At 42.7% G+C, this 27425-nt stretch overlaps 1 protein-coding gene across 2 annotated transcripts; it reads right to left on the bottom strand.

The window, feature by feature from the left end:
- Positions 1 to 26071, bottom strand: golgb1 (golgin B1). Of its 2 annotated transcripts, none has more exons than XM_062064764.1 (17): positions 25850 to 26071; positions 21367 to 21643; positions 21181 to 21294; positions 20817 to 21101; positions 14225 to 14338; positions 13481 to 14144; positions 13330 to 13400; positions 13044 to 13101; positions 8100 to 12960; positions 7621 to 8032; positions 6545 to 7555; positions 3228 to 3421; positions 1265 to 1424; positions 1074 to 1174; positions 921 to 992; positions 769 to 838; positions 1 to 700 (listed from the first exon to the last, which is right to left on the bottom strand). In XM_062064764.1, the coding sequence occupies exons 2-17, from the start codon at positions 21631 to 21633 to the stop codon at positions 563 to 565; spliced, it is 8592 nt and encodes a 2863-aa protein (XP_061920748.1). In that variant the 5' UTR covers positions 21634 to 21643; positions 25850 to 26071; the 3' UTR covers positions 1 to 562. The 2 variants fall into 2 exon arrangements, with proteins under 2 accessions (XP_061920748.1, XP_061920749.1); XM_062064765.1 differs by lacking the exon at positions 25850 to 26071 and adding an exon at positions 25788 to 25845.
- Positions 26072 to 27425: the final 1354 nt, after the last annotated feature.

The raw sequence follows: 27425 nt of genomic DNA, 5'->3' as shown, positions 1-27425 counted from the left end.
TTAGACTATAAACCACTTGCACTTTATTTAAATATTCTGTCTTTGCAGCCCTTTACAATGGTTATATACAGTTAAAGTCTAATTTATGGTGAATTTGAAGAAGGAAGAAAGATGAACAATAAATTAGGCTGAATCACAGTACCATAGTTTATGATTGGGTAATTATTATGAGCAGCTCGTTTCATATGGAATCATTCTGTGGTGACAGATGCATTGATTAACCTGGAATAGATGTAGAAGAGGAAGCATAAATATAATCATGTGATTTGCATGAGGGGAATGTTGAAGGAATAATTGCAAAACCCTCTGTTTTTGTGCATGTGATCACAACAGGAAGTAAACTTCTAACCATTTGATGTATAAATATGTATATATTCTTTTACAAACCTTGTCCCTTTATGACAGCCCCTAACATCGTGCACATGTCAAAGGGTAAAACGTTAGAACGTCTATACTTGCCAGTTTATTCCTAATGAATTGCCAAGCGTGCTGTGTAAGTCCTGTAAAGTGCAATGTTTGTGTGCGAAACCCTCCGTAATGCAAGGTGCCGTCGCCGCGCCGCTCACAGGAAGCCGCCCACGCACAGCAGCAGCAGCACGTGCACGCTCAGCAGGTAGATGCTCAACAGCAGCGGCGTCCGCCGTCGCCAACACACGCCCGCACGCAGCGCCCGGAGCAAGCCGGTGCCGCCTCTACGAGTCTGCGGCGGGAAAGAAGGTTTAAAAGTGGACGGTCACATGTGGGAGAATGGAGGCGGAGGAGACTTACTCGGCTGACGCTTCCCTCCGGCGGCTCGATTAACACGGTCGTGTCGGAGTGATCCTCCCGTTTAGCTTGGCTGCGAGCAAATGAAAACAAAACATGAGCGCACACAACATCACAGCCTTTGTTTTGACACCACCGCCTCATCTTGCTTATACCGCCTGAGTCGATCCTGCGCCTCCATCAGCTGCTCCTCTGCAGCCAGCCTCTGCTGCGTCTCCTCCTCCAGTCTGATGGCGCACATGTCAAACAAATAAGTCGATATCAGCTTGTTGAAATCACGCAAGGTCCTCTCTCGACCCGGATCGTACCTCTGCTGCATTTCTGAGATGTCGGACGGGGAAGCATGCACGTCCTGCCGGCTAAGCCTCTCCTGAGGAGCTCCAGGAGCGCTGTGTACTTCCTGTGAGGCCTTTTGAAGTACCACATGAATGGTTGGAATTTCGGTTCAATATATACAGTACAAGACAGGTTTCGCATTAGATGTCATATTTAGACATGCCTCTCTCTGGTAGAGTTCCTGTTGGAGTTTGGGCGTGTGCGCACGGGCCTCCTCTAACATGGCGGAGAGGTGACGCAGCTGCTGATCGCGTTCTGACAGCGCACTGAGCGTCTGCTGCTTAAGTTGCTCTGCTTGGGCCAGCCAGTCCACACGCTCCAGTCTAGAAGAAGAAAACCCAAATATTGAATAATGTTCCCTCTAATTGCGCACTGCTTTCGCCTCCTCTGCGCACAGAAAATCTATGCCGCACAAACAATAAAATCCAACCAAAACTCTAAACAAAATAAACATAATTTATTCTGTGCAGGGCTTCCCCTAAATTGCCAAGATACCTGTGGCGGTGGGGGCGTGGCTAGGGGGTGTGCTCAATATGACATTTGCTATGATGCATATATTTTCTTTAAAAAGGCATCGTTTCGTATCGTTTGAAAAATGTTGCTGCTTACTTTGTTGAAAAAATATTTTCGCGAATCTTTTTAGTCAATCGTTCTGAATTTAAAATAATTATCATAAAACTAGCATCTATTTTTAATGTTGTTATAAACTGTATTCGTGTTTAGACTACTCTGTTGCCCCATGACGAGCATGACGTCACACTTGCTTTGGGCTGCTACGACCCTTTCTCTCCTTAGAAACCACCAGTGTCATCTTAGATTTTGAAAATCGCTGTCCGCGGTTATATCTCGTATATGTTTAAGTACGTCCACAGCGCGGACATGCTGCCTCCGATTAAGGCAACCCTCTGCGTATAGCTTACGCCATCCAAGCGTCCGGTTTCGGCAGCGCTATTCCGTTGATCAGTATAAATATTTTTTTTGGCGGCCAAATTTTCGGTCCGTCACTAGTCAATAGTGCGCAAATAATAAACTATACATATATAGTTCTATTCATACTGTAACTTCCTACTGGTGTTAAAAGTGTATGTTTGTGTGTTATGATGTTAATTTTTCCCTTGATTTTGAACACACCCGTTTTGGCGGAGAATGAGTAAGTGTTGAGAAAGAAGTTGGTACACTGAGGAAATGTTGGAATTGGGCCCATTGTTAACATAAGATTGGCAATAAAAGCTAAAAAAAAGCGTCTGAGTTAGTGAGTCGTCTTCTGGACGCTACAATACCTTTAATTACTTCACTTGGTTTTCACGCAATAAACCCTAATTTTTAGGTGTGGCGGCTAATATTTTGCAGTGGCACACTGCAAAATGGAAACTCAGCTTTACGATTTTGCAATGCAACTGAGAGACAGGTGACAACAAGCGGCTACAACAGACAAAACAATGTTTGTCAATACCGTTCAGTCAACGTCTGTCAAGAGGTTCATTGATCACTTTGAGCAAAACGGTTTATTGTCAATTATAATCACCCCAAAAAATCGCACGCATGCACTGTTTTGATAGTTAACTTATAGCCAACAGTGCAGCGGAGTTAAGAGAGGTAAATGTTTTAATATGGTGAACTAAGTACTGTAGACCCACACTCCCCAATCAGATGTGTGTCATTTATTAAGAAGGTAATTTATGGATATTAATCATGAAATTCTGTTACTAGATTATAGAAATGCTGATAAACACTGTCATGACTGTAATGCTACAGCACACATCTCATTGTGCAAAATGTGAATGTTTTAAGGGGAACTAAATGTCTTCTTTCCATAAAAGGACCTCCACCCATACATATATTACTAGTACATGGCTCATGAAAAACAAGATTATTTTGTTACATTTATAATTGCAAGTGGGCCAAATTACCTGCATTAGAAAACAATTTAATGGAAATGACTGCTGTTATGTGACAGCCATGTTTGGGACAGGTGTGCTGCTAGTATGGCCATTGTGCACGTCTGTGTTGCTCACTGAATGCTGAGGAAGTTTAAGCTTTTGCTCAGACACATGAAAAATTAGGGGGAACATTAATCGTGACCACCATAATACATTATTCTAGTATATTTGTGTTGAATGTCTCACCTGAGCATCTCTATTTCCTGCTTGTCCACCTCTGCCATGTTCTCCAACTGCTTGATGACGCCCACCATGTCTTGGTTCTTATTCTTCTCCTCAAACAGCTCCTGGCTGACTTTGATTAGCTCTCCTGCTCCCAGGCGAGCCAGCTCCGACTTGTGCGTCTGCAGCTCTAATGTCTGTGTTTGAAGTTGCTCCAGCTGCCAGAGAACAGAAGACATCACAAATTCTGCCCTTAATGGTATGGCAAATTTACAAATTAGAACGGTATGGCATCAGAGGGCTGGTCTTGAACTGAGTAAGAAGCTACTTTACAAATAGGAAGCAATACATGAAGCTAGGCCGTACCCCAGAGATCAATACTGAGACCAAAATTGTTCAATCTCCAAATAAAACGCAATTGTAAAGTTACAAGGCATTTAAATAGTATGTACTATTTTCAGACCATACAACAGCATTTTGTTCACTCTGGAGTTAAAACTAATAATAATAGAAAACATGAATAAATTAAAGAGGTGGTTTGACAAATACAGACTACCATGGAATCTAAATAAAATAAAATAAATTATTTTCGGCAGCAGTAGGAAAGAACACAAATACAAATAGATGGAGTAAACATTGGCAGGGTAAAATAAATAAAATTTGATGATGATAAAATGAACTGGAACTATTATATAAAAATATAAAACATAAGGTGGAAAAAAAATACTACTGATTAAAGCAAAATATGTTTTGTAACTAGAAATCACTCAATATTCTCTACTGCTTGCTACAGTTTCCATAATATATATGGAAACTATATATATATTATTATAAACTATATATATATTATTTATATATCTATATTTATATAGATATATAAATATAACTACAAAAGTAGGCCTCATTCACTAACCGTGTAACAAAAAAGGTCAGTTAGCATAATACATAATGTATTAAAGGCCTACTGAAATGAATTTTTTTTATTTAAACGGGGATAGCAGATCTATTCTATGTGTCATACTTGATCATTTTGCGATATTGCCATATTTTTGCTGAAAGGATTTAGTATAGAACAACGACGATAAAGATCGCAACTTTTGGTATCTGATAAAAAAAGGCTTGCCCCTACTGGAAGTAGCGTGACGTAGTCAATTGAACATATACGCAAAGTTCCCTATTGTTTACAATGATGGCCGCATGAAGTGAGAGAGATTCGGACCGAGAAAGCGACAATTTCCCCATTAATTTGAGCGAGGATGAAAGATTTGTGGATGAGTAAAGTGCAAGTGAAGGACTAGTGGGGAGTTGAAGCTATTCAGATAGGGAAGATGCTGTGAGAGCCGGGGGTGACCTGATATTCAGCTGGGAATGACTACAACAGTAAATAAACACAAGACATATATATACTCTATTAGCCACAACACAACCAGGCTTATATTTAATATGCCACAAATTAATCCTGCATAAAAACACCTACGTGTTTGTTATGCTAGCTCCTAGCTCCTCTGCTAGCTCCTAGCTCCATAGAACACGCCAATACAATTCAAACACCTGATCAACACACACAATCACTCAGCCCAAAAGACCGTTCACCTAACCCAAGGTTCATAAAGCTTATATATTTTTAAAACGTTACGTACGTGACGCGCACATACGGTCAAGCTATCAAATGTTTAGCAGCCAAGGCTGCATACTCACGGTACCTGATATTCAGCTGGGAATGACTACAACAGTATATAAACACAAGACATATATATACTCTATTAGCCACAACACAACCAGGCTTATATTTAATATGCCACAAATTAATCCTGCATAAAAACACCTACGTGTTTGTTATGCTAGCTCCTAGCTCCTCTGCTAGCTCCTAGCTCCATAGAACACGCCAATACAATTCAAACACCTGATCAACACACACAATCACTCAGCCCAAAAGACAGTTCACCTAACCCAAGGTTCATAAAGCTTATATATTTTTAAAAAGTTACGTACGTGACGCGCACATACGGTCAAGCTATCAAATGTTTAGCAGCCAAGGCTGCATACTCACGGTACCTGGTATTCAGCTGGGAATGACTAAAACAGTAAATAAACACAAGACATATATTTACTCTATTAGCCACAACACAACCAGGCTTATATTTAATATGACACAAATTAATCCTGCATAAAAACACCTACATCTTTGTTATGCTAACTCCTAGCTCCTATGCTAGCTCCTAGCTCCATAGAACACGCCAATACAATTCAAACACCTGATCAACACACACAATCACTCAGCCCAAAAGACCGTTCACCTAACCCAAGGTTCATAAAGCTTATATATTTTAAAAAAGTTACGTACATACGCAAAAAAAAAGTTGCGCACATACGGTCAAGCGATCAAATGTTTAGAAGCCAAAGCTGCATACTCACGGTAGCACGTCTGCGTCTTTGTCATCCAAATCAAAGTAATCCTGGTAAGGGTCTGTGTTGTCCCAGTTCTCTACAGGCGTCTGTGTATCGAAGTCAAAAGTCCTCCTGGTTAGAGTCTCTGTTATCCGAGTTCTTCCATCTTGACTGCATCTTTCGGGAATGTAAACAAAGACGCGCCGGCTGTGTACTGTTGTTGCTGACTTCATTCGAAAAATACGTCCGTTTCGCACCGACAACTTTCTTCTTTGCTTGCTCAGCTTCTTTCTCCATAAAGCAATGAACATAATTGCAACAGATTCATGAACACAGATGTCCAGAATACTGTGGAATTATGAAATGAAAACAGAGCTTTTTCGTATTGGCTTCAATGTGGAAGGCATGCCCGTGTTCCCCGGGCTACGTCACGCGCATACGTCATCCTCAGAGGCGTTTCGAACCGGAAGTTTAGCGGCAAATTTAAAATGTCACTTTATAAGTTAACCCGGCCGTATTGGCATGTGTTATAATGTTAAGATTTCATCATTGATATATAAACTATCAGACTGCGTGGTCGGTAGTAGTGGGTTTCAGTAGGCCTTTAACGGAATCAAAAAAATTGAAATTCAATCATTTGGTGCATTTGCAAACAGCTAAAATTACGCACAAAGCAAAAATGTACAAGAATTATTCTTTGTGGCATGTGAATCTAACTAAACACATTTGTATGCACAGACAACACCTTTAGCATATCAGCATGTGGAGTTAAATCATGGAATGGATTGATCAAAGAAGTCAAACAATGTACTTAAAATGTGATGTACAATATTTTATCTGTATGCATGTTTGAATTTAAACTAATACCATAACGCTGCAGGTGTACTTAATGTTATCCAGCTGAAATATCCCTAATGGCCACTAGGACCTTCACAGAAGAAAGAGTGACTCACCAGTCTCTCGCGGTCATTCTGCAGAGCTTGCAGGGCGTTCTTCAGGCTCCACACTTCTCCAGCAGAACCCACAGGGCTTCCAGCTTTTCTCACCTCCTCCAGCTTGAAGCTGAGCTCTCTGGCTTTTTTTTCCGCCTGATCCCTGCTGTCCTGCAGCGATGCCATGGCCTTACCAAATGACTGGTTCTCTGCCCGCAACTGGGTCACAGCCTCCTTCTCCTCTCGGAGCTTCTGCTCGACGGCTAGCAGGTCGCTGGCCAGCTCGGCCACCCTCTCCTGAGCGCTCTCGGACTCGGTGCGCATCACACCTCCCTCCCAACGCAGCTCAGACAGTTCTTTAGTATTTGTCTTGTGTTCCTGCCTCTCCTCAAGAAGCTTCTCCTCCAGGGCTTGCGCTTGCTCTCTAGCAACCAACAACTGCTCCTTCAGCTTCTCAACTTCAGCTCCCGGAGCATTTACCGCTTGTAATGGCATCTCCTGCTCTTTTTTGGCAGCTTCCACCTTGCCAATGTTCCTCAACGTGCTCTCCAAATTATCACGTTCCTTTTCAAGGGATGAGATGCGCTCTCGCTGTGCCGCTACAAGCTGTTTGTGCTGGGAGTCCTTCATGCTGAGAACTTGCTGGAGTTCATCTCGATACCCGTGGAGCTGAGCAGAGAGTTTGCCCTTTTCTGCGTAAAGATCGTCTCTCTGGACCAGCAGAGAACGCAGCTCCTCCTTGAGGCTGTTGCTCTCACTCGCTGCCTCCTGGATCAAACCATCCTTGTCCATCATGATCTGCAGGTGTTTCTCCTCTAGCTGCTTGTACATGTTGAGGACCCTGTCTCGGTCATCCTGCAAAGAGCCCATGGCCTTTGTAAAGGAGTCCAGTTTGGCTCTGCAAGTGTCTCTCTCCTCCTTGGTCCTTCGTAAATTTTCCTCCACATCTCGTAGTTCACCTCGCCTCTTCTCCAGCTCCTCCTCTGCCTCCTGCGCCCTGCCATCGCCCTCCTTTCGTGCCTCCTCTGAAGCCTACAAGGTTAGAGTGTTATAAGGTGCACAAGAACCCTCAGAGGGCACATACTTAATTTTCTTACCTGTACAATAGCTTGCTCTTTTTCATCCAGCATCTCCACTTCCCTCTGCTCCTTCTCTCGCAACTCAGCCTGCAGACTCTCCGTCAAGGCCTTGGAGGCTTGCAGGTCGGCCTCAAATTGCTCTAAGGTGAGACATAGACGCCTTTCGTCCATCTCTCTCTCCCTCAGCTCTATCCTGGCCCGGCCAACTTCCTCCTGCAGCTTAGCCACGGCCTCCTCCAAAGCACTGGCCCTCTGGTTGTGGCTGTCCAACTCCTCCCTCAGCAGCTGGGCTTGACTTTCCGCAGACTGCAACTCAGCTGTGGTTTGCAGGAGCTCGGCATGCTGCTTTTCCACTTCCGCTCGGCTCTCATTTAGGTTCTTTTCCGTCTTTTCCAGTTTCAGCTGCGACTCTTCGTTGGCTTTCTGTAATCTGCAACATCAATTAATTTTAAGTATCAATGGAAACACTGAGCTTGACATCATGAATCGAAGATTACCTGTCAACCGAGAGCTGGATGTCTGCCTTTAGAGAAGATTCCTTCTGGAGAATGTCCGCCAGCTCCTTGGCCCTGGTTTCAGCATTCCGTACCTCAGCCTCCTTGCCATGCAGAGCATTATTAAAGCGAGTCTCCCACTGACGGGCCTCATCCAGGACTCTGTCCCGGTCGTCCTGCAATGACGACATGCAGCGCGAGAAGGCAGCGAGCCGGGCGAGTGATTCGTCCAGACGGGCTTGATTCTCCTGGGCTTGCCTTTCAGCTGCCACTGCTGCCTCTTTGGCCTCAAGCGTGGCTTCTTCTTCCTTCTCTCTGTCGTTGTAGGCCTCCTCAAGTCTGAGCTCCATTTCCTTTAGCTCTGCACCAAGCCTAAATCTCACAGAGTCTAGGGTTTGCTCTGCCTCGGCTTTCAACAGAGCTTCCTTCTGTTGGACACTCTGTTCCAAACTCGTTTTCTCAAGCATGACCCGTTTGAACTGTTCCTTGGCCTCGCTTAAGTCTGATTTACAGCTTGCCAACTCTGCTTCAGATCTTTTTAGGTCATCCTTAGTTTTGGAGATCTCCTCTTGAGATTGTTCTAGGTTTTTGCTGAGCTCACTGTGGCCTAGTTGCAGTGCCTTAACTTCCCTTCCCAGCTCGCTGATCCTTTCTTGGTACTGGATGGAGTCCTTCTGAAGCTGGCGCACCTCCAGCTGCTTCTCCCTCAAGAGTTCCTCCAGCTGACGGGCTCGGCTCTGGCTGCCTTCTCTGATCCTCTGAGCGGACCGCAGCTGTTGCTCCAGCTCCCTTTGTTTCCCCGTTTCTGCTTCGGCTTCAGCTCTCTGCCTCTGGGCTTGCCTCATGTCCTCCTCCAGTCGAGTCGCTCTGTCCGTCTGGGCTCGGACTTCGGCTTCAAGATTACACCGTTCCCTCTCCAACCTTTCCACCTCCTGCTTAAGTTCAGCAAGGAGTTCCCGGTTGTCTGCCTCCTCCTGCTGGTAACCTGCAATGCTCCCATTGAGTTGGGCCAACTGGTTCATCAGTCGCTCCTCCAAGTTGTCCTTTTCACTTTCAAGGTTCTTGAGGAGGTCCTTGAACTGTGCCTCTCGTTTTGAGCTTTCCTCAATCAGACAACTTTCTCTCTCTTTGCTCTCGTGCAGGCAGTTTTCCAGGGACGTCATCAGACTGGCCTTCTCATTGCTCTCTTGGAGATCTTGCTCAAGAGAGGCTAGTCCAACTCTGAGTTCGGCCTCTTGTTTTTTCCAGAGTTCCCTCTCTGACTGAAGAGCTGCCTCCATCTCTCTAATTTTGCCCTCTAATATAACTTTTTGTTCCTCGAAAGGTTCAGCATTTGGTGTTAATTTTGAACTTATTCGATCATCTGGACTATCCACATGAGTGCATGTTTTTTTGGACTCAATGATTTCCATCTGTGTTACTATGTGATCTGAATGCTGAAGCTGTTCCACAACTTTGGCAGCACAAACAGGATCAGTGTCTTTTCTCTCGATTTGGCCAAGTCGTTCCTTCAGCTGCTCAACCTCTTGTGCTAAGTCGTCTCGTTCTGTCACTGTAGCATCCAACTCAGCTTTTAAAGTCTGCAACTCATCCTGAAGTCCATCAAACTCTTTGGTTTGATTTCCACCCTCTAGTAGTGTTTTTTCTTTCCCCTCTCGAAGTCTTTCGGTCTCCTCCTCAAGCTCCAGGATTTTCTGCTGCTTTGCTTTGACAAATTTCCTCATTTTGTCTTTCACTGACTCCACTTCCTTTTGCGCATCCTCGGCCTGTCTTTCGGCGTCCTGTCTGGCGGCCTCGTTGGACCTGACCTTCGCTGCCAGTTCCTTTCTCTCCTGCCTGGCGGCCTCCAGGACTCGCCTTACACGCTCCGCCTCGTCGCTCACATTCTCGTAGGAGTGGAGTAGGGTTTCATACTCTTCCTTCATGCTGCTGACCTTCTCCTCCCATTCGCTGCACATCTTGGCTGCCTCGTCTTTGGCCAACTCGCCTTCTCTTACATATGCGTCTTTCTCGCTCGCGATGGCTTCCATGGCTAGTTTGAGACTCTCACAAGAAGAGCCCAAGCTTTGGTTTTCTAGCAACATGCGGTCAACCTCGTCAATCAGCTTTGTGCGTTCCGCTTGGAGTTTCTCCAGCTCATTCTCCGCCACCTGCATCTTCTGTTGCAGATCAGCAATGAGGGTTTCACTTGAGGCCAGCTGTTCTTTCTGGGTTTTGTTCTCTTTGAGCACCTCCTTGCGAGAGATCAATGCCGCCTGAAGTTTCCGCTGAAGCTGCTGGATTTTGGCCTCATTGTCCTTCTCCTCTTCAACTTCTACCTTTTTGCTCTTCTCCTGTTCAGCCTTAAGCTCAGCCTCTAAGGAGGCTATTAGTTGATCTTTGTGGTCCACTGTGTCCTGCATTGAGTGTATGAGAGCCTTCTGCTCATGAATCTGCTGGCTAAGTGTTGCAAGCTCTGTGTTCTTGTCATCAAGGAAATTTTTTAAATCCTCCACTTCGGCTTGAAGTGCTGTAACTTGGCTCGCAGATTGTGAAGATGCTTCCGTAGCAACAGTTTCCATTTCTGTTTTCAAGGCCTCAGCGCAGGACTCCGCTTGCTGGTACTTCTCTCTGAGGGCATTTATTTCTTCAGAGAGTACTTCGATCTGTCTTTCCTTTTCACATAGGGCTCTCAGCTCCTTGCTAACATTCTGTAGGTCTGCCTCCTTCTGGGACAAAGTAGTCTGTGCTTCTTGAAGTTTATTCTCGAGCTTAGAGTTTTCCATTCGCACAATCTGGATCTCTTCTCTTAACGCTTTTAAGGTCACCTCTGTTTGAGGAGACATGACCTTTGGCTGCTCAGATGGTTGCTGATCACCAGACAGCGGTTGCGCTGAATCTGTCTCAGATCCTGCAAAATCCACCCAATCCTCTTGGACCCAATCATTAGCTGCTCCTTTTTCTAAATTTGTAACCAAATTCTTGCTCTCTTGTGCTGGCTGCTCCTCTTTCTGTGCATTATTCTGTGCATTATTTTTATCTTCTAGGTCCCTTAGTTTATTGAGAAGAAGCTCACAGTCACCACTCTGCACCTCAAAACGCTCCATGAGTTCACCATATTCCTCCTTCTGCTGCTTTAGCTGATCCCGATGGTGTCGGTCTTTCTCCTTGGCTTTGCGGATGCTCTCTTTACGAGACTCTTGGGCCTCCAGGACTTTCTTCTGCAGTGTTTCGCACTCTGCTTCCAGAGAGGCCACTTGAGATTGTAACAAGCTGTTGTCAGACAACATGCAAGACTCATGAGGGCTTTCGGCTTGCTCGTTACATGTTTCTGCAAGGAGCTGTGCCTGCTGGCTAATCTTGCACTCCAGGCTCTCAATTACTTGGTCTTTGGACTTCACTGATTGCTCTAGATCCAACAGTTTGGCCTCCAGGTCCTTTGCTGAAAATTTCTCTACGTCTTGAATATTTGCAGCAGTCTCAGACACTTCCTCTTTTTCAGTTGAGCTATTCACCTCCATCTCCATATCAGAGACCTTCTTTAGGAGATCTTTACGTTGCACGAGCACAACCTGCAATTTCTTTCTGGTGCTCACCAACTGAGTTTCCAGGTCCTCCTTGGCTTTACGTAAACTCGATAGTTCCTCATCCACTTCTCTTGACTTCTGAAGTTCTACCAGTTGCTCCCTCAGTTTATTGACTTCACTGTTGACCAATAATTTCTCTTCTTCTGCTTGGTTAAGTTTTGCAGACATGCTGTCATTAAGCTCTGTCATCTGCTGCTGCTCCTGATTGAGGAGAAACTGCAGCTCACAGATCTCAGAGTCCTTCTTTGACAAAGAGTCCTCATCAAGCGCTGATTTCTGCGATTGTTTCAACATGCTGCTCTCAATATCTTGAAGCTTCCTTTCCAGCTCAGAGGATAGGAGTTCTCTTTCCTCCAGTTGTGACCCGAGTATGTGGGCCTGGCTCTGCTGCTCAGAGAGGGCTTGGCAAGCCACTTCCACATCTGCCTGTAGAGCCTGGATTTTCTGCTCTTTGGCGTTACCGTCATTACTCAAAATGTCAATTTGTTCTTTTAGAAGGGCGATTTCAGCATTGCTTTGCTGGGAAACACTTATCACTTCCTCTCTGGCAGACTTGAGCTCCTCTGCAAAGACACTTGCCTGAGACTGGACTTCTTCCTTATCAGCGGTAAGCTTTTGCGTTTTTTCTTCCAGACTCCTAATTTTCTCCTGGGACTCTGCAGTCGCCTCCCTAAGGATTTTCAGTTCAGTTAAAAGTTCAGTGTACCTTTTCTGAAGTTCCTCTGTCAGCGCCTGAGCAAAGACATGGCCTGAAGGAGCATCTGTGGTAGAGGCACCCTCCCGATTCTCATGAACCTCAACCTTTTCTCGAATTATGACGGAAGAAGAGGTGACTAAAGTAGTGGAAGTTTCCTGCTCCATACTTGTGGTCTCCCATGACTGCATGTGGCCAAAGTCCTGCATAATAAACGGCCACTCCTGGCGTCCATCCTGGTTCACAGCTTCTAAAAGTGTCCAGCTGCTGTTGCTGGTGACCATCTCATCTGAGGGAGTCCCTTTGGATTCTTCAGGAGAGTCGTGATGTTCCACAAACTCCTGGCTGCTCTCGTTGTCAGCAGAAATGGAGAGGATTGACGTGTCCTCAGCCACCAAGGTGGTCTCTTCTTCTTGGGTGTCCTCCAGGGAGTCAAGAGGCGTTGCAACTTTATTTTCAGCGACGTCATCTTTGCTCTCAATTATATTTTCAGCTGTTGAAACATCGGTGGTGGAGCATTCTTGGGCCAGTCGGAGAGATTCTTGCAAGGCAATGAGTTGGTTGTCTTTTTCTAAAAGCTGTTGCTCCAATGACAAGATGGTCACTGTAAAAAACACCAATGATCCAAAGTTGAAATAAATGTTTACTTGGCATACTTAGTTGAAACATAAAAAAGACCCACTGTACCTTTTTCAGCCTCAGACGAAGCCTCTGCTTGAGTCTCTTGTGAAACCATTTCAGGAGCCTGGAAAAAAAAGAATAAAAATAAAAATTTTTTAGAAGGTCCTCCAATTAAAGGCGACATAATCATCAGTGTAGTGATCTGAATGTCAGATTAGAGAGTGACTCAGTACAGGAGGGATTAGATAGCTCACTTCTTCTGTGACCTGCTTGTTCTCACGTCTTGTCTGACTTTGTAGCTAATACCTGCTTTGTCTACTTAGACCTGCTTTGTCTACTTAGGAGCGCTCACCGGGTCATTTGGCTGCTCCAGCTGCTGAATCGTAGCTTCCTTCTCCTCACTGGCGCTCCTGTCCAGTTGTTCTGGAAATAAATTATTACATTTATAAAACAAAAAGGGACATTTGTAAAGAAGGGTTTATTAACAGGATTGAAGCTCTCACCCTGCAGAGCCACCAGGCTACGTGTGAGCTCAGAACAACGTTGCTCACTCTCGCGCCGTTCGTCCTTCAGCCTGCTCACTTGTGTCTCAATGGACAGCACAGTGTCCACAACCATAGAAAGGTCTGTAATATCCTCCAATGGTTGTACTTCTTCATGGATGAGAGGCTGCAGGTGTTTCCAAACTTCTGCAAAAATCTCACTTTTTTTCTGAGCCTCTTCCCGCTCCCCTTGAAGAAAAGCTCTCTCTCTCTCTAGTTTGTCTACTTGTAATTTTGTCTCCTCCAGGCTTTTCTGACTGGCCTGGATGACATCAGACTCAGCCTCTCTTGAAGATGTAAGTTCTTTTTCAAGGCGAATTATTTCCATCTCTCTCTCTGAGGCTTCCTGGCACGCTTGGACAGCCTCCTTCATCAAAGCCATCTCCGCCTCCAACCTACCAACCTCCGCCTTCTCCTTCTCCAGACTCATGTTAGATGCCTCTCTCAGGGAGGCAAGCTCGCTCTCATGCCTTGCCGCAGCTTCAGCTTTCTCTTGCTTCAGCACCTCCTGGAGGTCCACATCAGCTTTGCTGGACTGCCGGGTCCATTCCTGCCTCTGCTGCTCCCGCAACTTGACCGCCTCATCCAGTTCCATCTCCATTTGTCGGAACTGAACTGTCAGAATCTGAGCGAATGAGCAAATTCTATTCAAGCCACTTTCGGGATAAGTTCAAATAATGAAAATGCAGTTTGACTAATCTGCACCTGCTTTTGCTGATCTGCACTGCTGACTTCCTGCTGCAGCATTTCCAGCACTTGCGAGCGGGATTTTAAGGACTCTTCCAGCTCCTCACAGCGGCGCTGTGCTGCATGCAGAGCCTGTGAAGTGCACCAGGGAAGATGATTAGCAGTTAAAAGCAAAACAGTCTCAAAGCATCTATAGCGTTAATTTTTGTTAGAAAATGAGACGATAGGAGATTATCATCAAACTTCAACATCTCTAACATGTAAATGCTGCCTTTTTGCTCGGTCAATATTACAAATGCGAATCTGTTCTTAATTGACTTAGCCTGGATAAATAAAGGTTATATAAACACATGTAAACTAGGAAGTCAGGATGCCAGTGTGTTGCTAAATATCTATACGCTACATTAACCAGAAGGCTTAGCACTGTAAACAGGAACAGGAAGTAAGACTGCGTTTACACAGCACACCAAATTGGATTTTTAGAAATCAGATTTTTTTCCAGCTGACTGCTTAGATAATAAGTAAAATATGATCCTTATCAGACTACAGTATAAGCGCGCACAGGCCCCAATGGGTCCTCGACGTGACTTGCATGCGCAGTTTGATAAAGTGAAAACAAAAGAAATTGACCAAATTATGTAGATGAACAAGGAAGTCACTACTACTACTATTTTGCAAAAAAAAAGTTGTCACACCTTAAAAATGTGAGCCTTTTACGTGAAAATAAAATACAATTGTATGTGTATATATATATATCTATCTATATATATATATATCTATATATATATATAGATAGATATATATAGATATATATATATATATATACTACCGTTCAAAAGCTTGGGGTCACCCAAACAATTTTGTGGAATAGCCTTCATTTCTAAGAACAAGAATAGACTGTTGAGTTTCAGATGAAAGTTCTCTTTTTCTGGCCATTTTGAGCGTTTAATTGACCCCACAAATGTGATGCTCCAGAAACTCAATCTGCTCAAAGGAAGGTCAGTTTTGTAGCTTCTGTAACGAGCTAAACTGTTTTCAGATGTGTGAACATGATTGCACAAGGGTTTTCTAATCATCAATTAGCCTTCTGAGCCAATGAGCAAACACATTGTACCATTACAACACTGGAGTGATAGTTGCTGGAAATGGGCCTCTATACACCTATGTAGATATTGCACCAAAAACCAGACATTTGCAGCTAGAATAGTCATTTACCACATTAGCAATGTATAGAGTGTATTTCTTTAAAGTTAAGACTAGTTTAAAGTTATCTTCATTGAAAAGTACAGTGCTTTTCCTTCAAAAATAAGGACATTTCAATCTGACCCCAAACTTTTGAAAGGTAGTGTATATATAGTAGGGTTGCATGAATAATCGACGTCGAATCGACATCAAGGTTTTAATTAGTGTAATTAGTGCGATAAATAACCGCAAGTCAGGTTTTTATTTCTTTGCCGTTACCGGCTCTTGAGTGACAGACATGTTCGCAAATCAGAATTGTTGAGCCTTGGCCACCTTTGCCTCTTGGACAGTCAAAAGTGTTTACAGGAAACAGCATATTGTGTGCGCTGTAGTGGAGGCAGTCAGTACGCTAATAACAAACACCACTTGCTCCTTAAAAAAAGTTTTAATGCTGACTCGGCCTGAGCTGATAGTCAGTAAATCAATCAATCCAACAATAAATGAAAATTAAGTCTAAATACATTTCCGGCATCGATAAAATGCTATGTCCATGTGTGTTTGTTTTCTTAGTCTCCCGCTTTAAACAGTCACTCTCCATATTTCTCTCAGCACCTGAGCGCATTTATTTAACAGTAGAATTAACGCAACAGAGTGAGTCATCTTTACAGTCATTCAAAATCTTTGTCTTGATGGACAGACAGCAAGACTGCTCGCTTATACACACACAGGATTCACAGACATCTTCTACCTACGCGCGACTCGCTAGTAAGAAGATCTGCAAAGTAACAAATATCAAGAGGAAAAAATATGATTAAAAAGTCAAATGTCCCATTATAGGACATTAACAGGACCAAGTCCTGCAAAAAGATGCCATTCATATAGCCACAGCTGATTTGTCGTACAATACCTTGGAGAGGCACAATTACAGCAAGGATGAACCAACTGTACTACACCAACAAGAGCATCAACTTGCAACTACAGACTAAATGTGAATTTATTTTGCTTCCTGGAGAACATTGGACATCTTAAAACTCATTTGTATACTCTAGCCTTTAAAATAGACCCCTTTTTAGACCAGTTGATCGGCTGTCTCTCTTTTCTGCTCTACCCCTTTCTCCTGCGTGGAGAAGTTATCAGGTGACCACGGATCAGCCTCATCGGATGATGCACTAGCTGTTCAAAGTCGGGACCCAGGATGGACCACTCCTCTTTGCATCAGTTGGTGACATCTTTGCACTGCTGACTTGTCTCCATTCAAGATGATCCACTGCTGGCCTCCAAATGGACTGGACTTTCACATGAAGTCGGGACCCTGGGTGCCCACTCCTTATGCATCGTCGGTGACGTCTCTGCGCCCCGACGTGTCTACATGCAAGAGGATCCCCTGCTGGCCCCACTATGGACTGGACTCTCACATTAATTAACAGTATCCACTTGGCATCCATTACACCGATCACCCAGGGGGGATCCCCACATCTGTGGTCCCTTCCAATGTTTCTCGTTTTTCCCATTGGGTTAAGATTTTTCTTACCCTGATGTGGCATCTAAGCTGAGCATGTCGTTGTGGCTTGTGCAGCCTTTTGAGACATTTGTGATTAAGGGCTATATACTGTAAGTAAACTTCGATTGATTGACATCTGTAAGTAATCACAACGAGCTGGGGTCGCATTGTACCAAAAAAAAAAAAAGATCAGCATTGTCATCTGAAAAAAGGGAAACAAACTTGTTGGTTTCAACAACTGTTTAAACTAAAGAAGAGTAAATGGTACACTATGTTAAGTTGTTAATGAGTCTGTTTACTACAATATCGACTAGTAACTGTACCTTGTTTGCAAGATTATTGCAAACTGCAAAGACATTCAAAATGTGCACTTTTTTTACTAAACTTATTTTCACCATGTTTTGAGCAAATCAATGACTTGCAGTTCAGTAAAACATTTTAAAAAACGTTCCTGTATGACATTCTGACTACCAAATTGCATTTGTACCCAAATATTGGGGTATTTTGTTCAGCAAATGTTATTCATGCAAGCAAATAATAACCCGCGTTTACGGGTAATCAGATTTTTAAAAAAGAATCACTTGACAGTGCTAATGATGCGCCAAAAAAATACTTTGTTTACCAAAACCAGATTTTGTGATGACGTGTCCACTTCCGCTGGCGGGCCACAACTTTTCTGCGCGCACAAATGACGTAGCTTGCCTAAAGATGACTGCAAGTCACATATAGGTCGCATTTCTTAGACTGAAGTCACATCTGAAAAGATCAGGGGCCGTATTTATCAAGCGTCTTAGAGTGCCATTTTACACATAAGTCCTGAGAATTTGCGAAATTTAGTCCTACTCTCAAACTTAAAGGCCTACTGAAACCCACTACTACAGACCACGCAGTCTGATAGTTTATATATCAATGATGAAATCTTAACATTATAACACATGCCAATACGGCCGGGTTAACTTATAAAGTGACATTTTAAATTTGCCGCTAAACTTCCGGTTCGAAACGCCTCTGAGGATGACGTATGCGCGTGACGTAGCCCGGCGAACACGGGTATGCCTTCCACATTGAAGCCGATACGAAAAAGCTCTGTTTTCATTTCATAATTCCACAGTATTCTGGACATCTGTGTTCGTGAATCTGTTTCAATTATGTTCATTGCATTATGGAGAAGGAAGCCGAGCAAGCAAAGAAGAAAGTTGTCGGTGCGAAATGGACGTATTTTTCGAACGTAGTCAGCCACAACAGTACACAGCCGGCGCTTCTTTGTTTACATTCCCGAAAGATGCAGTCAAGATGGAAGAACTCGGATAACAGAGACTCTAACCAGGAGGACTTTTGATTTGGATACACAGACGCCTGTAGAGAACTGGGACAACACAGACTCTTACCAGGATTACTTTGATTTGGATGACAAAGACGCAGACGTGCTACTGTGAGTATGCAGCTTTGGCTTTTTTTTGCGTATGTACGTAACTTTTTTAAAATATGTAAGCTTTATGAACCTTGGGTTAGGTGAACGGTCTTTTGGGCTGAGTGATTGTGTGTGTTGATCATGTGTTTGAATTGTATTGGCGTGTTCTATGGAGCTAGGAGCTAGCAGAGGAGCTAGGAGCTAGCATAACACGTACCGTACCGTACGTGCGCGTCACGTACGTAACTTTTTAAAAATATATAAGCTTTATGAACCTTGGGTTAGGTGAACGGTCTTTTGGGCTGAGTGATTGTGTGTGTTGATCAGGTGTTTGAATTGTATTGGCGTGTTCTATGGAGCTAGGAGCTAGCAGAGGAGCTAGGAGCTAGCATAACAAACACGCAGGTGTTATTATGCAGGATTAATTTGTGGCATATTAAATATAAGCCTGGTTGTGTTGTGGCTAATAGAGTATATATATGTCTTGTGTTTATTTACTGTTGTAGTCATTCCCAGCTGAATACCAGGTACCGTGAGTATGCAGCCTTGGCTGCTAAACATTCGATAACTTGACCGTATGTGCGCGTCACGTACGTAACTTTTTAAAAATATATAAGCTTTATGAACCTTGGGTTAGGTAAACGGTCTTTTGGGCTGAGTGATTGTGTGTGTTGATCAGGTGTTTGAATTGTATTGGCGTGTTCTATGGAGCTAGGAGCTAGCAGAGGAGCTAGGAGCTAGCATAACAAACACGCAGGTGTTTTTATGCAGGATTAATTTGTGGCATATTAAATATAAGCCTGGTTGTGTTGTGGCTAATAGAGTATATATATGTCTTGTGTTTATTTACTGTTGTAGTCATTCCCAGCTGAATATCAGGTCACCCCCGGCTCTCACAGCATCTTCCCTATCTGAATAGCTTCAACTCCCCACTAGTCCTTCACTTGCACTTTACTCATCCACAAATCTTTCATCCTCGCTCAAATTAATGGGGAAATTGTCGCTTTCTCGGTCCGAATCTCTCTCACTTCATGCGGCCATCATTGTAAACAATAGGGAACTTTGCGTATATGTTCAACTGACTACGTCACGCTACTTCCGGTAGGTGCAAGCCTTTTTTTTATCAGATACCAAAAGTTGCAATCTTTATCGTCGTTGTTCTATACTAAATCCTTTCAGCAAAAATATGGCAATATCGCGAAATGATCAAGTATGACACATAGAATAGATCTGCTATCCCCGTTTAAATAAAAAAAATTCATTTCAGTAGGCCTTTAAGAATAAAAGCTATTTATCAACTTTCTTAAGTCTAAGAATCACTCCTACTCTCCACGATATTTAAGAGACCTTCAGAGGTGTCCTAAGTGGTTAGGAGTTGCCAGCGAGGGATGGCACTGAGGCGAGAGAGACGTGCGTGAACGTTCAGGGAGCGGAAGGATGTCCTGGCTTTGTTTGATGACGAGCAGCTGATCCAACAGTATCGTTTAGACAGAGCGGGTATTATTTTTATTTATATTTATATATATATATATATATATATATATATATATATATATATATATATATATATATATATATATATATATATATATATATATATATATATATAAAGTCACCCACACCAGTTTCAAATTAGTTGCCTAATTAATGAATTGGAAAGAAAAGGAAACATTTATTTTTTATTCATTCATTCATTGTTTGTTTTGTATTATTTTGTAGTATATTGTCAAAATATACACTCCAATTGTCCACTTAAATATTTCTTTATTCTTAGACAAGGGATTCCCTTCCGTGATTGGTCATTACTATGGACACAGAAATTACGTCACCTAAAATTCCGTTTACGGCACATAGTAATGTCGTAATTCAGCTCTGAGTGTGACACTTATGATTAGGTCCTACACTTCGCTGAAAGTGTGAGTAAGACGCTTGATAACTAACTTTTAAGTGCAGTTTTCAGCGAAGAATTTCTTTACTCATAAGTCAACTCTTAGCAGACTTCTTAGGAGTAATTCTAAGAAGCTTGATAAATACAGCCCCAGATTCCAATTGGATTTGGACTACCTTCTGATGGGGCCTTAATCTGATGCGAAAAAAATCTGATTTGTAGCACTTTGGCGCGTTTAGACTGGCAAAAAAAATCTGATCTGTGTCACCTGAAGGCATAAAAATGCAGATTTGGTTTGCACAAGGGAGGACAACATTTGTTCCGTTTGAGCAATATTTGATATATTGTTACACGTTGTTTTCCATTTCTACACAAGAGTCAAGACACAAACAAACATTAGTTTAGATTAGACAGTTGATGTGTGAGTTTTGAGTACCGCTCAGAGACAAATTCGATTGGCCAAAATGTGCATTGAGTTGCAGGCATTGGACAATGTTGCAAGGCCGTGCATAATCCACGGGGATTGGTTGAATTTGCATGAATTGGCCCAATCACAACATCGCAAATTCCTGGGGGGACTATTTGATTTGTGTAAAAAAAACATAGAGGCATGTGTTTGATCTTGTACCTGCTGGAGCTCGCCACCATCAGATGACTGTATTGAGGCTGCCAGCAGCTCTTCTTCATGTTTCTGAACCTGCTCCTGGAAACGCACGTCCTTCTCGCATATCACAGCCTGCAGGAGCTTCATCTGCTGGGCATGGGCGACATCCTTCTCTGCCAGCAGCTTCTCTGTATCCTGAAGTTGTTCTCGCAGCTTGTTGCTTTTGGCCTCCTCCTCACCAAGCTTGCTTTGGAGCTCTTGTACATCACTCTCTCCGGCCACATCTCTGGAAAAAGAACTGTCGGGGCTCTGGTGTACACAAAATTGGAAAAATCTGAATAATTGGTTCCATTTGGCCGCTAGACAGATACTTGTGATTGAGACTCACTATTGCTCCTTCTTGTCCCTTCAAATCAGCAATCTGTTTATTGAGCGCAACCATCTTAGCTTTGGCCTGAAGTTTGAGTTTACTGAAGCGAGCATCACCTGCCTCCCTTTCATTCTGTCAAAACAACCAAAAAAGAAACATTTAGTTATCCATACACTGTTTTGCTTCCCAGAATATTGTGCACACCTTAAGTAGAACATCTTTGCTAGCCAGCACAGTGTCCTTCTGGACCAGTTGGGTGTCCTTGTCCCGGATGAGCTCCTTCAGCTGCACCACCAGCTGTTCAAGGTGGGCCAGGCGCTCAATTGCCTCCTCGGGCGCCTCGGGCTCTGCAGGTGCTGCTTGGCCCTCCTCGGCGGGAGGCTGAGGCATGAACTCGCCCTGCTGTGTGTCTCCATCTTGGCCCTCTTCTCCAGAGAGCTCCTGGAGGACATTGGCCAGGCGACTGAACATCAGGATGGCACTGCACAAAATGGAGAGGACAGTTGAGGTTTACAATAAATGGTATAGTAGAGTTCATTTGTCTCTGACATGCTTGACAAGTTACATTAAGAAACATCACATGGCTCGCTGAAAAGGACAAGGAAGAAGTACAGCTTATTTATCCTACCCCTACTTCATATCAAATTACTGATAATTCAGTCCCACCATTACTTTTAAATTATGAGTGTAAAAAAACAACAGCATGTAAAATCTCCAATACAAGCAGTCCTGCAGTTTTTACTTGTGCAAAGCTGGCCAGCCAGTTAACATCTAAATGTCCTCCAATAAGCACAAAAGGTTAGTATTTTCTTATATTTTAGTCAAGTCATTTACAAAATGTAAACATGGTAGGATATAGGGTAATAGGGGCTAACAGCTTCACAACAGCTAAGTGCACACGCAAGACATTGTGTAATAAGTGTCATTTATTGAACAATATTGCAGTTAGGGCTGGGCGATATATCGATATACGCGATATATTGCGGGTTTGTCTCTGTGCGATATAAAAAATGACTAGATCGTGATTTTCGAGTATACGTTCTCACGCAGTTGCTTTTAGCTGCTGGCATTACACTACAGGCTCTCCTCGCTCTTTCCTGTGTCTCCTTCTCAGACAGACAAGCGCACCTTCTTACACACGTCACATACTGTCGCGACATACGTCACATACGTATATGCCCTCGCGCAGCAAAGAGGTAGCAGCATGGGTAACGTTAGCTGTGATGCTAGCGCAGTCGTGCGAGTGGTAATACGAGAGAGAAGGTGCGAATCTGGTAACAAATGAAGGAATAATTAATTCCCCCAAAAAACAGCAGGGGGTCCATCGTCTGGCGGTGGTTTGGCTTCAAGTGGGAATATGTCGAACAGACAACCGTAATTTGTCAAGTGTGGGGCAAAAGCGTTGCTATAAAAAGTAGCATTACTGTTAATATGTAGCATCATTTGAAAGTCACCTGCTAGAGAATGAAGAGTGCTTACTCCGCATGTCAACATCTCCGTTCGGTGCCACACGCCCACACCATCAAAATGTCGAGGCAAACATTTCCAGATCAACACCGTATGAAAAAAAAGTGATTTTATTAGTTGTGATTTCCTTCTCTGCATGAAAGTTTTAAAGTAGCATATATTAATGCAGTATGAAGAAGAATGTTTTAATGTAGACCCATAGAATCATCATACTGCTGTGATTATATGCATCAAGTGTTCATTTGAGGCTAAGGCAAAATATCGAAATATATATCGTGTATCGCGATATGGCCTTAAAATATCGCGATATTAAAAAAAGGCCATATCGCCCAGCCCTAATTGCCGTCATTGACATTTGTCAATATAAACAAGTATGAAACAATTATAGTTGCATATTAGTCAGACATAAGAAGTCTCCAGAAGCTTGTTACAAAGTATCCAGTAACAAAAGTGTCCGCATCACTCAATTTACTGCGTCATGATCTTAACTTTATGAATTATTGTGGCCACAAGAAGTTGCCAAAAACAAATGACCATTTAACTTAAAGACAGCGTAAGTCCATTCCAGATGATTAAAAATAAATAGGTAAGCGTTTTTTAGACAAAATAATAAAAGTATGCTGTATGATTTGTGCTGATATCGTATCGGCTCAATATTGGTATCGGCTAATACGCAAGGCTCCATTATCGATATCGTATCAAAAGTGAAGAGTTAGACTTAGACAAACTTTATTGATCCACAAAGGAAATTGTTCCACACAGTAGCTCAGTTACAAAGGATGGAAAGGATAATGCAGGTATAAAGTAGACGAAAAATGTACCATAGTAGCAATATAAAATATAACATATGTAATATTTACATATTATATATACCGGTACAGTACTTAATATATACTGATATATTATATTATATTTTTTATATAATATATAGAATATATACCAAATCCCAATTACCATGTACAATATTACAGTATATGTAACAGCTGCAGCAAAAAAAAAGGGGAGCATAAACTATAAAGCAGATCCAGCAGAAAATATACATTATAAACAAAGAGAGGTAGGTAACATAGAAGCGGTCAGGTAATAGACAGATATCATCTATGGCTGTATGGCGAGTCATTATACAGCTGGATGGAGTCCGGAATGAAGGAGTTCTTGAATCAAACACTGTGGGAACGAAGCTGAAGGAGCCTGTTGGGAGTATGAGCTCCGCCGTCCCTCAATTGTCTGGTGGAGTGTGTGGGCAGGATTGTCCATGATGGCGAGCAGTTTGTCCAGTCCTGTCCCTCACTGACACAAACGCCTACAACTGCGTGCCAATAGTTTGGCCGACTTTCCGGATCAGTTTGTCAATCCGGTTTAAGACCCTTTTGCTGGTGCTGCTCCCCCAACAAACCACTGCAAAGTACAGGGCACTGGCCACAACAGACTGAAAAAAAAATCCAACAGCTTGCTGCACACATTACAGGACCTAAGCTTCCTTGGGAAAAGAGTCTGCTCATGCCCTTCTTGTATACAGATTTGCTGTTGTCCTTCCAGTCCAGTCTGCTGTTCAAGTGGACTCCCAGGTACTTGTACTGCCCCACTACTGCCACCTCCCGGCCCTGGATGTTAATGGGCTCCACAGGGGTCAGTTTCTTCTTGAGTTGTATCGGCACATTCCTTTTTTACATGTTAATGCTAATATTATTTAGTTTGCTCGTATTTTGTCATTTCAATTGTAATCAATTTATAATACAATACAATATCAATGAGCAAATAAATAAAATGACAGTAAGAAAAGGAAGGGAAAAAAATTGCGTAAAAATTTGGATTTAAAAAAAAGTACAAATGTAATAATCGTAGTACAATAGGAATACATTTGTAAATAATTTATCCTAAATGAAAATAACTGCATACATTAAATAAAGACAAGTAAAGCAAAAACACTAGTTAAATATTTTTTTTCATGGAGTAAATGACTAAATCAAACAATGTATAAGTAAGTTCTGTATATGGACAAAGCAATGACTTATTGTTTGTGATCAATTAAGAAAATGTGTTGCTGATTAGGTTGAATTTTTCATAATCTATTGTATTATTGTCAAACTGTTAAGGGATGAATGATTATTTCAAAAGTATTTATGAGTTGTCTCTTTAGTTTGCTTGTTTCCCATTCCAGTCCAAAGAGATGTTACATTTGTGTAATTTACATGTGCTTCCATCCATCCATTTTCTACCTCTAGTCCTATACATTGTTATAAAACGAAGAACAATAAATGCAATTAATATACACTAACTTTTGATCAACTACACGTATATTGAGTCGTATTCGTGTACGTAACGTTGTGACCACTATTCTTTTTTTTTGTTTTTGTTTTTGTTTGATGAAATGTGCATGAGTGTATGTGTGCATATGTACTTGTATATGTACAGTATGTGTATGTGTGCTTGTACAGTGAATGTATATGTACAGTATGTGTATATGTGTGTACAGCGAATGTATATGTACAGTATGTGTATACAGTATGTGTGTTTGAACAGTGAATGTATATGTACAGTATGTGTAAATGTGTGTTTGTACAGTGAATGTATATGTACAGTATATGTATGTGTGTGTTTGTACAGTGAATGTATGTGTAGTATGTGTATGTGTGTGTTTGTACAGTGAATGTATATGTACAGTATGTGTATATGTATGTTTTTACAGTGAATGTATATGTACAGTATGTGTATACAGTATGTTTGTATAATGAACTATTCTAAGGTCATTTACTTTTCTAACAATTCGTCTGTCCAATTTTCACGTTTCCTCTCGGCAGACATTGACTGCGATCCCTAAGCAAAGAATTCCGGGCCACGACGAAAACAGCCGACATTTCCCGAGCCCATCGACAAAAGTCCACAGCGACTGCGTCACCGCGGTCATCAACAGGGACGATACTTGGTGTCTATTACGAAATTAAACCGCATACTCCTCCGAACAGCTGGACACCAGCGCCCCGGGGAGGCAGCGGACAAGTTGCAATACTAAGAGACGGAGGGACGAGTATGGAGCGGACTATGAATATTTTGTTTACTGTAGCTTCCGTGGGGAGGCTAACTAACTAGCTTAGTAGCTAGCTAACACTCGTCAGTTGGGAACGAGCCTTTAAATCCTTCCTTGGCTGCCTATTTACCTTTATTGCTTCGTGCAGCGCAATACGAGGCGACGTGTTATGAAAGGGAAGCGTTGACTCACCTGAAAGAGTGCTTCCTGTTGGACCTTTGCGCTCTCTTTATCTGCTAATATTCCCTCGGATGGAATTCCAGGCAGCAGAGCCACATCACCACACACTCCCGGAAACAAAACTGATTGGACGAGAACGGTAAGGGACTGTCTGCAACCTTCCACACTTTGACTTCGGTCCACGTAAGGGACCATCAGTTAAAAACGCAAAGATGAGTCACACAAAATACGCATAAATTGTCCTATTCCCCCCCCACGCAGGTGGAGAATAATTCAACAATGTCAATGCACGACCTAAGACTCGACATGATAGTTAACCATTGCAGGCAGCTGGGGAGGAGCTTGGCACTGCTCTTCCGTTACGTCACGGTCTGTGTGGCCTTCATGGGTAACATGGCGCAGTGGTTGACGACCGCGGTCAAGTGGGTGACCCTGGTGTCACGCTGCACGGTGTCCTCCTTTGACACCCTCCACAGGCACCTGCGCCGCTTCTTGAGGACGGGCGTGGGCCGACATCCGCCGTGATGACTCCAGACTGGATTTTTGAGATGCTGGTTTTGGAGGTTTGGGGTAAGCCGGCGAGGCCTGGTTAATTGATTGAGACTTTTATTATTAGATTGCACAGTACAGTACATATTCCGTACAATTGACCACTAAATGGTAACACCCGAATAAGTTTTTCAACTTGTTTAAGTCGGGGTCCACTTTAATCAATTCGTGTTTATTTTGTGTTGAAAAGTACCCTTTGAACTTTTGTTACGTTGTTGCAAAAACAACAGAATTTTCTTGTTTTACTTCTTACTCTGCAGCCAATCAGATTGCGCTGACGTCACTTCCTGTATAACTGCTACAATATACTGTGATGTACTAACCAGCATTGTTTTCGAAACATTTATGTGTAATCCATCCATCCATCCATTTCCTACCGCTTGTCCCGTTCGGGGGGGGGGGGGGGGGGGGGTGCTGGAGCCTATCTCATAATACATTGGCATTCAAATATTGTACTTTTAACATTTGCCATTTTTATACTCTTACACAGGGATGTCCAAACGTTTTACAATGAGGGCCACACACTGACAAATCAAGGGATGTGCGGGTAATTTTGAAAGTTTTCACCTTCAAAACCAGTACGATATATCTTTTTTTTTTTTTTAAGAACTAAAAAAAAAAGTGCAATTTTGCTAGAAATTGTGTGTGAATGCTAAAGAGCCAAAGCCGAACTGAAATGCTAAGAGTTAGCGCGCTGGCAGATTGATTGATTGATTGATTGAGACTTTTATTAGTAGGTTGCACAGTGAAGTACATATTCCGTACAATTGACCACTAAATGGTAAGACCCGAATAAGTTTTTCAACTTGTTTAAGTCCACTTAAATTGATTCATGATACAGATATATAGCTATCAGATATATACTATCATCATAATACAGTCATCACACAAGATAATCACATTGAATTATTTACATTATTTACAATCAGGGGTGTGGAGGTGGGGGGGGGGGTTGGATATGGACAGCAAGTAGTGGAGAGAGAGAGAGAGAGAGAGAGAGAGAGAGAGAGAGAGAGAGAGAGAGAGAGAGAGAGAGAGA

Source organism: Entelurus aequoreus, linkage group LG12, assembly GCF_033978785.1.
Source record: "Entelurus aequoreus isolate RoL-2023_Sb linkage group LG12, RoL_Eaeq_v1.1, whole genome shotgun sequence".
In the NCBI taxonomy this organism is placed as follows: Eukaryota; Metazoa; Chordata; class Actinopteri; order Syngnathiformes; family Syngnathidae; genus Entelurus; species Entelurus aequoreus.
Note: the sequence above shows the minus strand (reverse complement) of the source record. Positions and strands in the feature narration are given on the sequence as shown.

Coding starts and splice junctions, on each gene's coding strand:
- golgb1 (XM_062064764.1), bottom strand. CDS start 21,633: ATGTTCAGTCGCCTGGCCAATGTCCTCCAGGAGCTCTCTGGAGAAGAG. Junction 21,295..21,366: donor GCAAAGATGTTCTACTTAAG/GTGTGCACAATA, acceptor TTGTTTTGACAG/AATGAAAGGGAGGCAGGTGA. Junction 701..768: donor CGGAGGGAAGCGTCAGCCGA/GTAAGTCTCCTC, acceptor TTCCCGCCGCAG/ACTCGTAGAGGCGGCACCGG.